Source organism: Aptenodytes patagonicus, chromosome 1, assembly GCF_965638725.1.
Source record: "Aptenodytes patagonicus chromosome 1, bAptPat1.pri.cur, whole genome shotgun sequence".
Lineage (NCBI taxonomy): Eukaryota > Metazoa > Chordata > Aves > Sphenisciformes > Spheniscidae > Aptenodytes > Aptenodytes patagonicus.
This window is the reverse complement of record NC_134949.1, coordinates 198592785-198606691: the sequence shown is the minus strand read 5'-3', so window position 1 is coordinate 198606691 and position 13907 is coordinate 198592785. Positions and strand designations below refer to the sequence as shown.

General features: G+C 42.8%; 1 protein-coding gene across 1 annotated transcript in view; it reads right to left on the bottom strand.

Moving 5' to 3' along the window:
- Positions 1 to 281: 281 nt before the first annotated feature.
- LHFPL6 (LHFPL tetraspan subfamily member 6) overlaps positions 282 to 13907 on the bottom strand; it is a 143771-nt gene continuing 130145 nt past the window's right edge. Inside the window, exon 4 of the mRNA XM_076364195.1 lies at positions 282 to 1383. Coding sequence (XP_076220310.1) covers positions 1265 to 1383 — 119 coding nt within the window. The 3' untranslated portion in view covers positions 282 to 1264. The remainder of the gene's footprint in view (positions 1384 to 13907) is intronic.

Here is a 13907-nt window from a genome sequence, read left to right as displayed (position 1 = left end):
GAGACACTGAGTCCGCAGCAGCCGGGCCAGAATGGGGAAGATCTCCCTGAAGTCCTGCAGAACACCTGACAGCATCAGGCAAAAATGTGGGATATGCTAGAATGCCTTCAGTAGCAACAGATGTCTATCCTCGGGCAGTGTAAACCGAATCCTAAATGTATGTGTTTTACAGGGAAAAAGGATACAGCATGGTTATAAAAGTCATGATTATTTCTGAGGATTTTTCCAATGGGGATCTGGGAAAGGAACTTTTTCATCTAGTGACATGACCAGGCATTGCAAATATTGATCAAGGAAAAATTTATTTACAGAGATTTTTCAAATACAAACATAAAATAGCACATATTATATATATATTTTTTACAAAAATGAATACTGAAATAATAAACATGGTACAGCACAATACAACATCAATGAGCTAAACATAACAGCAACAGAAATCTATGTCTGGAAGAAGTTTCCTGTTAGTCGTACATAACCAACAGAGCTCTACAGTACCGTGAGTGGAATTTCCAATGGACAGAAAAACGTCCATTTACTGCACTTCATAAAAGTACTATAGGGAAAGGCTACATATGCCAAGTAATTATGTTGCATTTTTGTAATAATGCTGAAAACACAGAGGCTTAATAAAAGTTATATAGGGCTGAATAAGCAGTGGCTAAATGTTTGAGGAAGAAAAATGTGTAGAGAATATACAAAATACTGATAAAGTGGCTTATTGGTCCTTTTATTAAGTTTAATGTATAGATTAAAAAGTGTTGCAACACTGAATTTTAAACCACCAGAGAGAAGTAAAAAAAAAGGAAAAGAAAGAAGAATCGCACCAAAAAAAGTTTCCTCTCTACTCATTTTGTGCCATGGTCAACATCTGTGCGTGCGTGTGTGCTTTCGGGAGCGCCGTGCCGAGGGGCTGCCGGGCGCTACCCCAGCCCCCCCGGCACCGCCGTCCCCTCACCAGACTCTCAATTAATTGGTGCACGCAGAATTTCACCATTTGCCAAAGCGGAGTTTTCCTTGCTTATATTTTTGTGGAGCAGACCACGGGTGGGCTGGGGTGAGAAAGCCTGTCCCTGCCCAGCCCAGCCAGGTGGCTTTGTGCCACCATTCACATCCCTGCCCTCCCAGGGGCCACCTGCTGTCTCACCCCACGCCCGCTGCAGAGAGAAAGCACTTAAAAATTTCTTGTTCATCGTCATTATCCAGAAGACGTCGGTCGGCAAGCCCCTCAGGCGTCTGGCAGCGCCCGCGCCCCAGGGCTGGCTCAGTAGGGGTACTGCTTCTGCTTCTTGCCCGAGAAGCAGGCCAGCCAGGTGCACACCAGCATGGCTGCCACCGCGCCCCCGCCTGTGCAGTAGTAGGCCCAGCCGATGTGGCAGGTCCCTGCAAGGGAAACAGAGCAACATGGCACAGCGTTAGCCGGGAGAGGAAGCGCCGCCACCAGCCTCCTTTCTGCCCACCCAGGAAAAAGCACTTTTCTAGGTTTCTGCCCACTTGTACATCCACCTCAGACAGGGAATGCGGGGCATAATTCAAGCAATTAGAGAAGCCAAGCTGTTTAAATGGCTCCTTTTAATTTTCTATAGCAGTTCAGCAGACAGGCCTCCGAGCTCACTTGCTTGGCCAGTTGCTGTTTTCCACACAGGGGAAAACGCCACATAAGAGCCGAAGCAGAGGCTGCTGGCACCATGAGCGCACCAGCCACGGGGTGGGCGTCCCTCTGCCCGCCCAACCCAGGGAGTGCTTGTGGCATCGCTCTCCACAGCGGCTGCAGTCAGAAGAGGGTTTTTCCCACCCTTCTCTTTCTTCTCCTCCTCCAGACAGCATCTGAGGACATTGTGATTATTTTTGACTGAGATCTTGAGGGTTTGCACGTAACATGGGCCAGGGCCTGCTCCCTTCAGAAAGAGCTGGGTGGGTCCACCTCTGCTATCTCAGCAACAGGGCTTAAAACTGGACCCGGCTGCAAGCTGCTGGGTGACTGTAACCCAGGACATGGCTGCAGGGAGCCCATTCATGTTCCCCTCTCACAGGCATCAATCCTGACCAGGAGGCTCCGGGTGGCAAAGGATCATGGTGTCGGGGGTCCACCTGCATGGGGGCTGCTGTGGGAATGGAGTCCACAAATACAAAAATAGAGAAATTTCCCTATGCCCACCCAAGGTCACAACTCACTGCTTAAAACTTCACTGATCTTTTGTTTAATGTGTTTAATAGTGTCACAATATGGCCTTGAATACATTTAATGGCCACAGTATCTTTATACAGCCAAACTCATCACCAGCGAATAGTGTTGGGGAACCCCATGGTGGACTGTAAAGTGATTGCTCCCTTTCCAGGCACCACAGTGCCTGCAGTAGGGGAGGAGATCAGGAAAACAGCAGCTGCAGCAGGGAGGAAGTCTCCTCACAGAGATCTCCGAAAGCAAGGAGACGGCTGCTGTTACTCCTCAGGATTTCAGCCCATCTCAAAAGTAATTTTGGACTGCATCATCTTGGTCATTTTGATCTTGAGTGCTTGGGACTCATTACAGCTGAGGTTCTCCATGTGTTGCTGTCTTGGGTTATATTGCCCTGCTTTAAGCAGTGGGTGCTCTCAGTAAGGCACAAGTACCAATACACCACTTTCTTCCCACTCCCTGGAAAAAGCAGCAGAAACCATTCTCCCCTCCAGAGAACAGAAGGTAACAACAGAGTTTCTCTCTGGAAAGACAGAGCTGAAACAGGTGGCATGTCCATACTCTGTCCTAATGGCATCCTTGAGGGCCAGGCTTCCGGTTCAGGCAATTATCAACTTGGCTAATCCTGCCTTAGGCACAAGACACACAAGATGTCTGTACATCTCAACTTGTCCAAAGCATTAGCATGCCTCAAGGCAGACAGCACGTCCATGACTGTCTGCAGGATATTGTCAGGCCAGCTTTGTAAAGAGACCTTAGTGGGAGGCAACACTTACACTCTTGGCCACTCTGAAGATCTCAGGTTGACATCACAGCAGGAAGCATAGTACTTGTTTCATTTTTTCTTCATAACCCTCAAAACTTTTTATTTAAAAAAATGTCAAGTGAAACAAAGATCCTGACCTGACCAGAGGACTTGAGGAGCTGTGGCCTTGGCTTGAGCTCATTAGCCTCTCTCCTTAATGTGCTGGAGCAGACAGAGAGGTTTACTTGGTTTTGTAATCTGGTTATGCTCTGTAGATCAACACCATTCTTGGCTTCCTTACAGAAGACCACAAAGAGGGTCTGACTTCCTAAAGAGAAGACCATCAGAAACCACGGAGAGCCATCAAGCACCTGGCAATGTCACTGATGCTGATCCTTGCCCAATCGCAGGGCAGTCCCTGGAGAGACCTGTCTCTGGATGATCTATTGCTTTGCCTGTGTACAGACACTGTCTATAGCTTCTGCTGGGAATTTCAAAACCAGACTTAAGCATATACCAGATGTCTAAATCCATTGGATTGCTTTGAAAATGATCACTTTTATACCAGGGTGGGGTGTGCTAAAGCATTTCTTGTGATAAGATGGACTCCATCTGATAGGTCTTTTTAAATTGCTAAGTATTCCTAAAACTGCTAGAGAATTGTAGTTGCAGCTTGAAAAAGTAAATCTTTCTCATCATGATGCTTCCAGGTAGAGAAAATAAATGTCAAAATGCTACTTTAAAAAGAGTTTAAAGAATCACCTGATCGCACTGCCCAAAGCTGTGACCTAAGTGGGATAGAATGAAGTAAATTTGAACTTTTGCATGGTGTGATTTCAACTTTTGTGCCTTGGTAGTGGGAGAGGGGGAGAGTGTACCTGATACATATTAAGAAGAAAGAACTGTTAAATCAGTGTCAGAGATGTGCTCAACAGATACAACACGCACATTCAGTCTTGGCTGGAGAGAATAATGTTTATTTCTCCATACCATGCTCCATTTACCCTAAGGACCACTGCCCTAGTTAATGCTCTGAGGCATGGTGGGCAGCCTCTTGATCTAACAAATGCAATGTAGCTCACAAGTGTGAGCTGGGTCAAGATGAACAAATGAAAGAATGAGAGAGTGCAGGAGAACGGATGAAAGAGCCAGGAGCCTGACCTTAGAGCAATAATAACACAGCAATAAACCTGGCCATTATTTCCAGCCTGTGTCAGGAGCAATGGGAGGCCTCGGATAAAATAGCTTGATCTGTACTTGGATGATGCTGAGCAGAACAGCATTTCAAGCTTTTGTGCCAAAGAAGAGCCTGCAGCGGGGAAGGTGTCTGAGGGTATAGGACTTAGCTATACTTTTCATTGTAAGCATAGGTAAGTCCTCAGTCCACAGCTAAGTATAGCTATAAGGTCAGAGAGAATCCATCTCAAAGGTACCTGTTGAAATGAATGGTTGCCCACACTGCATAGCCATGTGTCAAAATGAAACAACGTTACCCCTGTAGCAATATAATCTTATATTGCACAAGGAAAAAAAAAATATTTTTGAGTTAATGTTTCTGCTCTGGTGTTCTCATTTTACTAAATGCATGAGCTATTTAAATCCATTGCACCCTAAAGAAAGATTGTTGATTGTCAATAATTGGGTAATTTATTTGCAGTTTAAATTGTAAAATTTCTTCTGCTTCACTTTGATATTAAACACTTAATTTAAAAGGAACATGAAGCTTTATAAAAAGCAGGGTTGATGAGTAATTAAAAGTAACACCAAATGAAAAGAAATACACTTATAGAAATGTTATATGTTAGAGAAGATGATAGACTTTCTTTCTAGCTTTATATTTTTATATTATAATAATGGGTACCATAGAAGGACCCTTTCTCATGTTCAAATTTTATTGCAGTGACATCAGTGCAACTAGTCATGTATCCAGAGATAAGCAAATGGTTAAGGGCTTTGCAGAACTGGGGCTTAAATTCAACTATCAAATAGATTAATTTGCCTTCATGGAGCCCATCATATCAAACATTAGAAATGTTGCATTGAAGTTTCCCATTTTTTTAAATGTTAAAACTCTAAAACAAAGAGCAAGACCACCTAATTACTTGATAGAATTAAAACAATTAGTGAAACCATGCCAATTTTCACACACACACACAGACACAAAAGCTGTTGTTTTCCTCAAGGATGCACAGGAAAACACACATACAGGTAAAAGTGTGCCGGTCCTCTGGGGGTGTGGAGATGCGTGCAGGAATGTGTACGTGTTCTTGCTCATAAGATGGGCTGGATCTGGTTTCACGCCAAAGTAAAATCCCCAGCAGCTGAAGTACTCTTCTAGCTGATAGAGATGACATGCATCACAGCAGCTTCATTCTCTGCACAGAACTGGTGTTGCTTTTAACAAATCAGTCTTTACCTGACAGGTCAGTATGGAGGGAGAAGCTGTGGCTTCAGTGTTTTGTTAGTTCTGGATCCTTTTTTTTCTTTCATAAAGGAGAGCATAAATAATTGGAGCTCTTGGTTGCTCAGTGAAGCAGGACTGTCCAAGTTGGCTCAGGTAAATATGTAGCCAGCCATCAAGAACTCTGTTTTCACGTTTGTTTTACTGGGACTGGCAGCAAGAGAGTGTCAGGATGAACTCTGAAATCGTAGAATCACAGACCTTGCAGCTCTAGGGCTGGATGGCCATTTTCCAAGCAAATAAAAGAAGGAAAGAGTGGAAACATTACACTCCTCTCTTTTGTAAAAGGATTGAAAGAAATTGAAAGAAATCCAGTCCCCGAAGATAAAGGACAAAAGCAAGGTGAGTGAGGACACTATCAAAAGAAGATTCAGCAGAAAAGAGTCCCATAGAACATAAGACAATATTTGCTAAATCAAAAGGAATCAAAGAATGTGGAAGGGTAGTTTTGCAGGGATAGATGGGCTTATTAAAAAACACTTCCATGCCTTCTCCTGATTTCTAACGTGATCTTTAAGGCCATGATATGTGTCCCCTAGCTGCCCTCCTCTTCAATATGTAAGACAAATAAAGATTAAGACAAATTTGGGAGTGAGTGAAATTTGGCAACAGAAAATCTGCCGATATTTGATCTACTGTGGAGCTGTGCCAGGATCCAGTTGCCGAAACAGAATTTTACCAGGATTTCTACTCATGATGTCTTATAAATAATTATCACATATAGTTATCAAGGTCCTGGAAATAACATATGATTTTCATCTAAAAGAACCAATAATTGACACTTATGAAAAAATATGCAGAATATGAAAGTGTCTTGGAAGCAAGCCTGTTAATTGCAAGACTTAGTATCTTAAATATTTGTACCTTCTTTGCTGTTAATGTTAAGACTATCCTGGGCTTGCAGCCTGGAGTATTTGGCAAACTCTAATCATTTAACCTTAATGATTTTCCTAGATGAAGGAAAAAAGGTTTCAGAATTAGCCAAGCTGAAGAATACAAATTATATACCTTCAAAAATGAAAACTACAATTCCTACTTGCAAAAAGTTGTGCAGGAACTCTAATTAACAGCTTCACATGAGAGTCCAGTACTACAGGGAATGTGAATTCATGTAATCAATCAAGGTGTTGGAAAAGTAACCAGAGAAAAAAGTAAGGAGTGTGATGTTAAGGGATATACAGGGATTTGGAGATATGAAAGCCACAAATGAATGTAAAAGATAATCAGCTGATTAATAAGAAGGCACAATTATTTTGAAACAAAGCCAAGATAAATTAAATAGCTGAAGATTTTTTTCTTTACACAGTTACAATGAAAAACCGTCATGTGAAATCAGCTACAAAAGCAGGAAAAGAAGTTAAAACTTGGAATGCATCCAGAAAGGATTAAAGTGGTTATGTGAAACAAAGAAAGAACACTATATAAGGTTAAAACTGCAGCAAAACAAATAGCTTGATACAAAATAATGAATTTAGTGAAGCTGGTTTCTTTGTTTGTTGCATGGATATGACTTTCTCAATGCATTTCTCTTTTTAAAAAAATATATGATTTCTCATGCATGCACAGATCAAGCTATTTTGGTTACTTATAATTGGTCAAAGAAATTGTATGGGCATTTTGGTCTGTAATTAAATGCATAAAATCTCATAAAGTTCAGAAGTGTAAAAAAGTGGAAAAAGAAGTGCCAACTTGGAATTCTTCAGTTCTGCTGTATGTAGACACTCACTTATATGACCAAATCCTCCTTTCTTTTAGAGGATCGCATAATTTTGTTTAATCAAATCTCAAATTTGCTGTAGGTGTGCATTTATCATGGAACAATGAAGAAGAAACCAATACCTTCTGTCAATTACAATGCTCAAATTCCCGAGAGCAAATAGCTTATGTCATGCTGAAGAGGAGCTCTCCCAGCCTCCTGGAAGAAGTCAGCAGAAAGCTCACCTACTGCAGGAAGTGAAATCGATTTCACCTCTCTTTGGACATCCACAGTGCAGAGATCCACACTGGACTAGTCCCCCAGACTCCCTCTGAAGACAACAAGGAGAAAAAGTCACTTATAAAAGTGTGTTGCATTTCATCCTAAGGTAGACATTTAAAGTACAGCAGGTGAACCCTGCTCTAGTAGCACCCATTTTGCTCCCTTTAACTATGAAGGGATTCTAAACAACCAGTTTAGCTGCCCTTTTGAAGTAATAAAGAGCACCAGGTACCTGCTCCCAGGTGGTCTAAGTCCCTTTCTGGATGCTGCTGCTTATCTGCGTTGACTGCAGAGGATCCTTGCATGACCATGTTCTAACTGGCAACACAGTTAAGTGCCTTATGTTAGACGGAATATATGTGGACCTTGATATAGTCACCAAAGGCTTACAAAGATTTAAGAATGGAAGTTATCCAGGTAACACTAAAGAGGAAATGTTTCTTGATGAAACACTTTCTTTACTAGCACGTAGGCTGACTCATTCATTTATCTAAGAACTCAGCAGCTGCAGCTCAGGTACGCTCATAAAGATTGTGCTCAGCCCCAGTCAAAAAAATGAACTGGTAAAATCTCTGAGCTGTTTGCAGAGGATCTGCGAACAAAAAAACTGGCTTTGTCAGATAGATTGCATATAGACAAATACAGCTTTGAAGCCATTGCCTTTAATAGGATTCTAATAAATTGTCCTACCTTCTAAATCCTTTTCTTGATCGTTTTGGCACTGTATATCAACACTCAGCCAGATGCTGAAATGATGCCACCTAAAGCCAATTAACTAGCTGACAAAGCTTTTTTTATATTCACTGCTTTCTGTGGAGTTTTTATGTTGTTGTTTTAGTAACTGCACTGTTTGCTTTTAAAGTGCTTTAAAGATCATTTAATATTTCTACAGCAAAAGGAATTATCAAGTCAACAGTTCTCTTTAAGATATTTCAGGGCCTCTAAAAGTGGCAAAGGGGAACCTTAATAATAATGATCTTTGGAAACAAATATCCCTCAAAAGAGAATTTTCTGAGAGCTTTTGAGGGCAATTCAGCTGCTTGTTTAGTTCAGGATGCGAGCCGGCCTTTTAAGTTGCCCTCTAGACAGCCACTTCAGCCAGGAAAGCCTTTTCACAGCGGGTCACAGATGGATGGACCACCACAGAGGTCAAGCAAAGGTGTGTGTTTGGAGCCATCTGCTTTGGTTGCTGCTGCAGCTGGGCCCTCAGACCTAGGATGTCTCTGTGTGTGACAGGTAGTGATGGAGCGTGACAGCCAGAGAACATGAAACAACTGGAGAGAATCTAGGAGGACTTGCAGAAGAAACAGGACAGGAGGCTATTCCAAGCCTCGTAAGGATGGCATGAACTCAAACAAACACAGAATGCATTTCAGGCCAGCTGTGGCGGCAGCTGCCAGGTGGGTAGACAGGGCACAGCGTGCCGATGACCACACCTGAGCCATGCAAGCCCTTGGTGCCAGACCTGTGGTTTTCACTGCCTTTAATAGCAAAGCAAAGCATCATGAAACTCAAAGATGAGCCCTGAAGGTAGTTACATACAGCGAACACCGAGCCATGTTTGTAGGATGCTTCTTAGCACAAATGATCACCCAGCAGAATAAAAAAGTAGGTCCTAGGTAGGAAATGTATGACAAAAAGTAATCTCTCACAAAAAGGGGTAGGACATAAAAAATTCTGGAGCGCTGATCATCCAGTCTGAGTCCTGACTGCCCAAACACACCATATTTCCTCAAAGGAAGACAAAAACGTTTTCCAAGTAGTTCAACTTAAAAATTGGAGTTTACCTTAAATTTAGTGTCTTCATTCTTTCAGGTTAATAAGGTAAGTACACAGTATCATTTCATACATCTGATGGCAGGGAAGTGGTAGCTGGAGGCCAGATGACATTTCCTGGGGCACCTACAATGGCATGAGTCATCTACGTTTACATAAATGAGTCTTACTCCAGATAACCATTTTGCTGTTTGGGCTGTTAGGTATTGGTCTTGTAGTGCTTTTTCACCAGATGCCAACTGAGGCTCGATTTTGTGAGTTAAACTGAGCACGCCCTGTCCTCTGCGGGACCTTCTGTGTGATTTAGATGTAGATGAGGTGCTTAGGGACATGGTTTAGTGGGCATGGTGGTGTTCGGTTGATGGTTGGACTCGATGATCTTAGAGGTCTTTTCCAACCTTAATGATTCTATGATTCAGCTGCCTCCGCACCCATTGCAACAGAAATGAGCATGCAATGACTAAGCAGTCTCTGCATGCACATCTAGGGAAATCAATGACCTAAAATGAAGTCTCATATTGATTTTAGACATTAAAAATCAATACTAACATATTCACACGTATACACTCACATTGCCTTTTAAAAAAGGCATGCAAGTTCAGAAGATTTCTTCACACAGTTTAAGTTTTGCAAAATGTGGAAGTTTTTGCAAATGTCTGATGCAGTCTTCGCTTTAATGCATACTCTCATCTTAATGCAGGGTCCCTCACTTTAATGAATTTCCTGCTAAAATCCTCATTTTTCAGCTGTTATTCTTGTGTGGTACATTTAGAAATGAAAACAAAATGGTATTAGTGCCTCTAGCTCAGCAAAAGTGAATGTGTGCTATACGATATGCTATAAAGATCCTTGCTTTTGGGAAATTGCCTGCTAGTTCCTTTTGCAGACCACGGGATTGTGTAGATCTGACTCACTTTCACACCTTTCAGTCAGCAGCTCTGTACTGCTATGCCATGTCAGTGCTGTCCTGAATGGGCCCACAGGCAACTCCAGGGTGTAAATAATGCAGCATAACAACAACAACGGCTTGTGTGGTGACAAGAGATTAAGATGATTTTGATCCATCCTCAGACATTTGGTAAAAGTGAAAGGCAGTCCCTTTGAGCACTGCTAGTTTATAACTCCAGTTTCCACCTCAGGCATTAGCCTGGGCCAAATGCTAATCAGACTAAGGGCTTTGACTTGGTCACTGGGCAAACAACTGCGCTAGTTTAAAACATAAGCATCTCTTTTCTCTTGCCCCCATTTATTGATATTACCCTACTTCTAGGAGTTACCACCCTAAAAACAGCGGCAAAAGACTGCTCCAGTTCACAGTCTGGTGTTCTGGTGGGAACTCTGCTCCATCCGTGATCTGAGATGGGATGCCGCAATATGGAGCGGGGCCCCAAGACCTCCATACGGATCCTGCTGACTGCAAGGGAGCTGGGAACCACAAGCAGAGGAACATGGTAGAGACCTGTTATGGCCTTAACCCCCCAACAAGATGTGCCAGAGGTCATTTGTCAAAGCCCTAATCTATCACTGTGCTTTTTTTCATGATGGCAAAAACAGATTGCTAGAGAAAAGCAGACAGCAGGCCCCTCTACAGGTGCACCAGTCTCTCTGTCTGTCTATTTATGGAGGTTGCTCCCCATCCTCATTAGCAAAACAGCTCATCTATTGAATGCAATTTAATCAACAAATGGGGTTGTCCTTGGCAGGGTATCTTCAGTTGAAGAATGACTCCTCTTTGTAGAGATCGAGTTGTACAAACGCTTTCATTTGATTGAAAAGAATTAGCCCAATTAAATACATAAATGTTTAAGTAAACCCTTTGGACATAGTTCACTTAATAAAAAACAAATAAATATCCAATTTTAAAGAGAGCAGCAAACTGCTGGGCATTTCACAATGTCAGCTCAGGTTTTCTAGAAAAGAATACCCAAATCCACTTATATGTAAATTAAAGGCATGGTTATTTTTCCTGCAGCCTTTTTAAATATTGCTTTGGAATTTACACAGAAATGTGTGTGTTTGGCGGGGGCGGAGGGAGGGAGTCCCCTCTTGACAACATGGGCTATCTCAGCACTATTTGGAGTGCCTATTAGTCTAATGCCTTTTCAGAGTGCCTGAAGACATGAAGAAGCACTTCTTATCTAGCATACCCACTAAGGATTAGGCATTTTTATGGGTTCTTAGCATTGCTACTTATTTATTCTATCTAGTTATGAGCATGTTACGGGGGGTCGGAGTATGTCTTGTTTTCATAAAGCAAAAATTTTCATTTAATTGCTAATTCTGGAATATTTCTGCTTAACATTACATTTCATGGTGCACAATTCAGCTGCTTCTCAAGTGAGTTCTTGCAGTCGCTCCTCTGCACCTGCCTCTTGTCTTTGTCATCCTCCTATAATGTAGATTGCAACTCCTGGATTATCTTTTCTACCTTCCTGGATTACCTTTTCTACCTCCAACCTCAACCATTTTTTCACCTCACCTTTTGCAAGTCCAGAATGAATCTCACTCACCGCTGAACCTCCACCTTTGCTGTCTCTGTGCTTTGACCCTCCTTTACTAACTGCACGTACGTGTTCCCTGTGGCCCAAGCTGCAGCAGTTGCTCTGCCATGCTCGAAGAGAAGGCTGAACACTGTCTGCTGATCAGCGTCCCTTTGAACACCCTCTCCTTTGAGAGCAACCACATGCGCTGAATTAGGCTCTCAGTGTCATCCTCACTAGCACCCACAGCAGCAGGAGGCGCAGGACCAGCACTGCCACCACCACCATTTCTCCCATCAGCAAACCAGTACAGGGCTCATGGCAGCTCAGCTTTTCTGAGGGCAGATTTTGAATGCAGCGTGTATATATGTGGTTCTTGAGACAACTCATTTCACAGACTCAGGAATAGAAAGCATATCATTGTGGCTTAATCAAATTAAATATTCAAATCAAAGCATTAATTACTTAATCTCACTAAGTCTCAAGACAAATTTAAGTCTTTGAAACATCATTTTTTGGCCTGTAGGCTGTAATGAGTAAGCCAGTCTCTAATGATTCAGAAAAGACTGGAGGGTTTGGCTTATCACCAACCAAGAGGTATTTATGAAAGACAATGAGCAGTGTGGTTATTAAATGGCCTTCGGACAGTACCTCTTCTTCACAGATGGCTTTGCTAACACAGGCACTGACATTAAGTAAAAAAAATCCTAGTGAAGCATTAAATTTCACTGCCAATGTATGTGGGAAAGAGATGTTTCGTGGCAGAGCTGTCTGGTGGAAATCACTACAGCAAATTTCAGCTGTCATTATAATCTGTTAATTAATGTGTTAACATATGATTGCAGCAGATCGGTGAGACCAGCACTCCCGTCAAGTCTAGGCATGCATAACACATGCCCTACATGCTCCGGGTCCAGAAAATACAGTAAGAGCACATGCATTCACGGTTAATGTAATATATCTCATGGTCCTTATGTGTACCTAGAAGGAAAGCTGTCAGCTGAAATCTTTCACATGGGTTTCCTCACTGACTTTAATGGCAGAGTGATTCAATTTATGCAAATATCTGACTCATGAGTCAAGACTGAGATGGCGAAGGTGGTCTCAGAGACTCTGCTCTGATTGTGGGCACGACTGTGTTTAAGGTCAGAGTTTGTAACTGCCTAAGTGCTGTCTTCAAGGAGCTCAGACTGGCACGACACCCACCTTCTCATGGGTTTGCAGAGGAATAACATGGAAAGGTAACACTTTTCTGCACTCTGGGGAGAGCAATGACTGAAGCCTGTGAACGAGAAGGCTGTCAGGAGACACAAGGAGGAATCGCAGAGCCAGGCTGCTCACATGCTTGGCATGAAAGAGCAGGCATCAGTGTGCACCAGCGAGGGTATCAATAGCACAGAAGGATATTGGAGTTCAGAATAACAACGTAAACCTTCTAGAGCACGTTACACATCCCCTGGGCAACACCATTAGTGGCTGCTGATAACAACATCAGTGGCAGTGGTAGAGATGGGTGCTGATATTCATAATATGAATTTCTGGTCCCATGCCAGATCAAATGCACTCCAAAACACCACAGGAATGGTGTAAGGGAGGGTGACCTGGAGCATCTCTGCCAAAGCAATATTTTTTTTACCTTTCAACCTCAATTCATTTGCATATCTTCACAAGAAACATCTCTGAGATGGAAACAGAACTCCTTACTCTTGAAGCTTGACAGAAATATCAGTGTAAAATTAAAAGATAATGCAGCAGGTTTGTGTTTAACCCTAGGATACCATTTGGTCCACTGTTCTTTGCACTGGGATTTCTGCCAGGCTACCACAAGCCCTGCACACATAGCTATGGAAAGGGTTTCTAACACTAACCATAAGGTTTAGCTCGCAGGGTCTGGAAATAAGGAGCTGTGTGTGCCCATGCTTGGGAGTGGCAGTTCCCAAGCCTGCGGAGGGTCAGGGTGCTCAGTCCCTCCTACTCCTTCAGGAGGATTGCAGACACCCCCCCCCCCCCCCCCTTCCTCAAGTGACACAGGATCAAAAAGCACTTATAGAGTAGGGTATCAGCAGCTGCATCGACCCTTCTAGCTAAACAAGGACCTGGATATGCACGCAAACATCAGATTCTGATTATCCACATTGCTTAATCCTTAGCTCGCTGCCAAGCCCTTGTTTTCTATCAGCCCGACGAGCTCTCTAGAGTTGGCTCACCCCATACCACGTGGCTGTGAGCCTGGCTTGGCTGCATCCCTAGTTCTCGTTCAGCACTCAGTGTAGACATCACCATTAAGA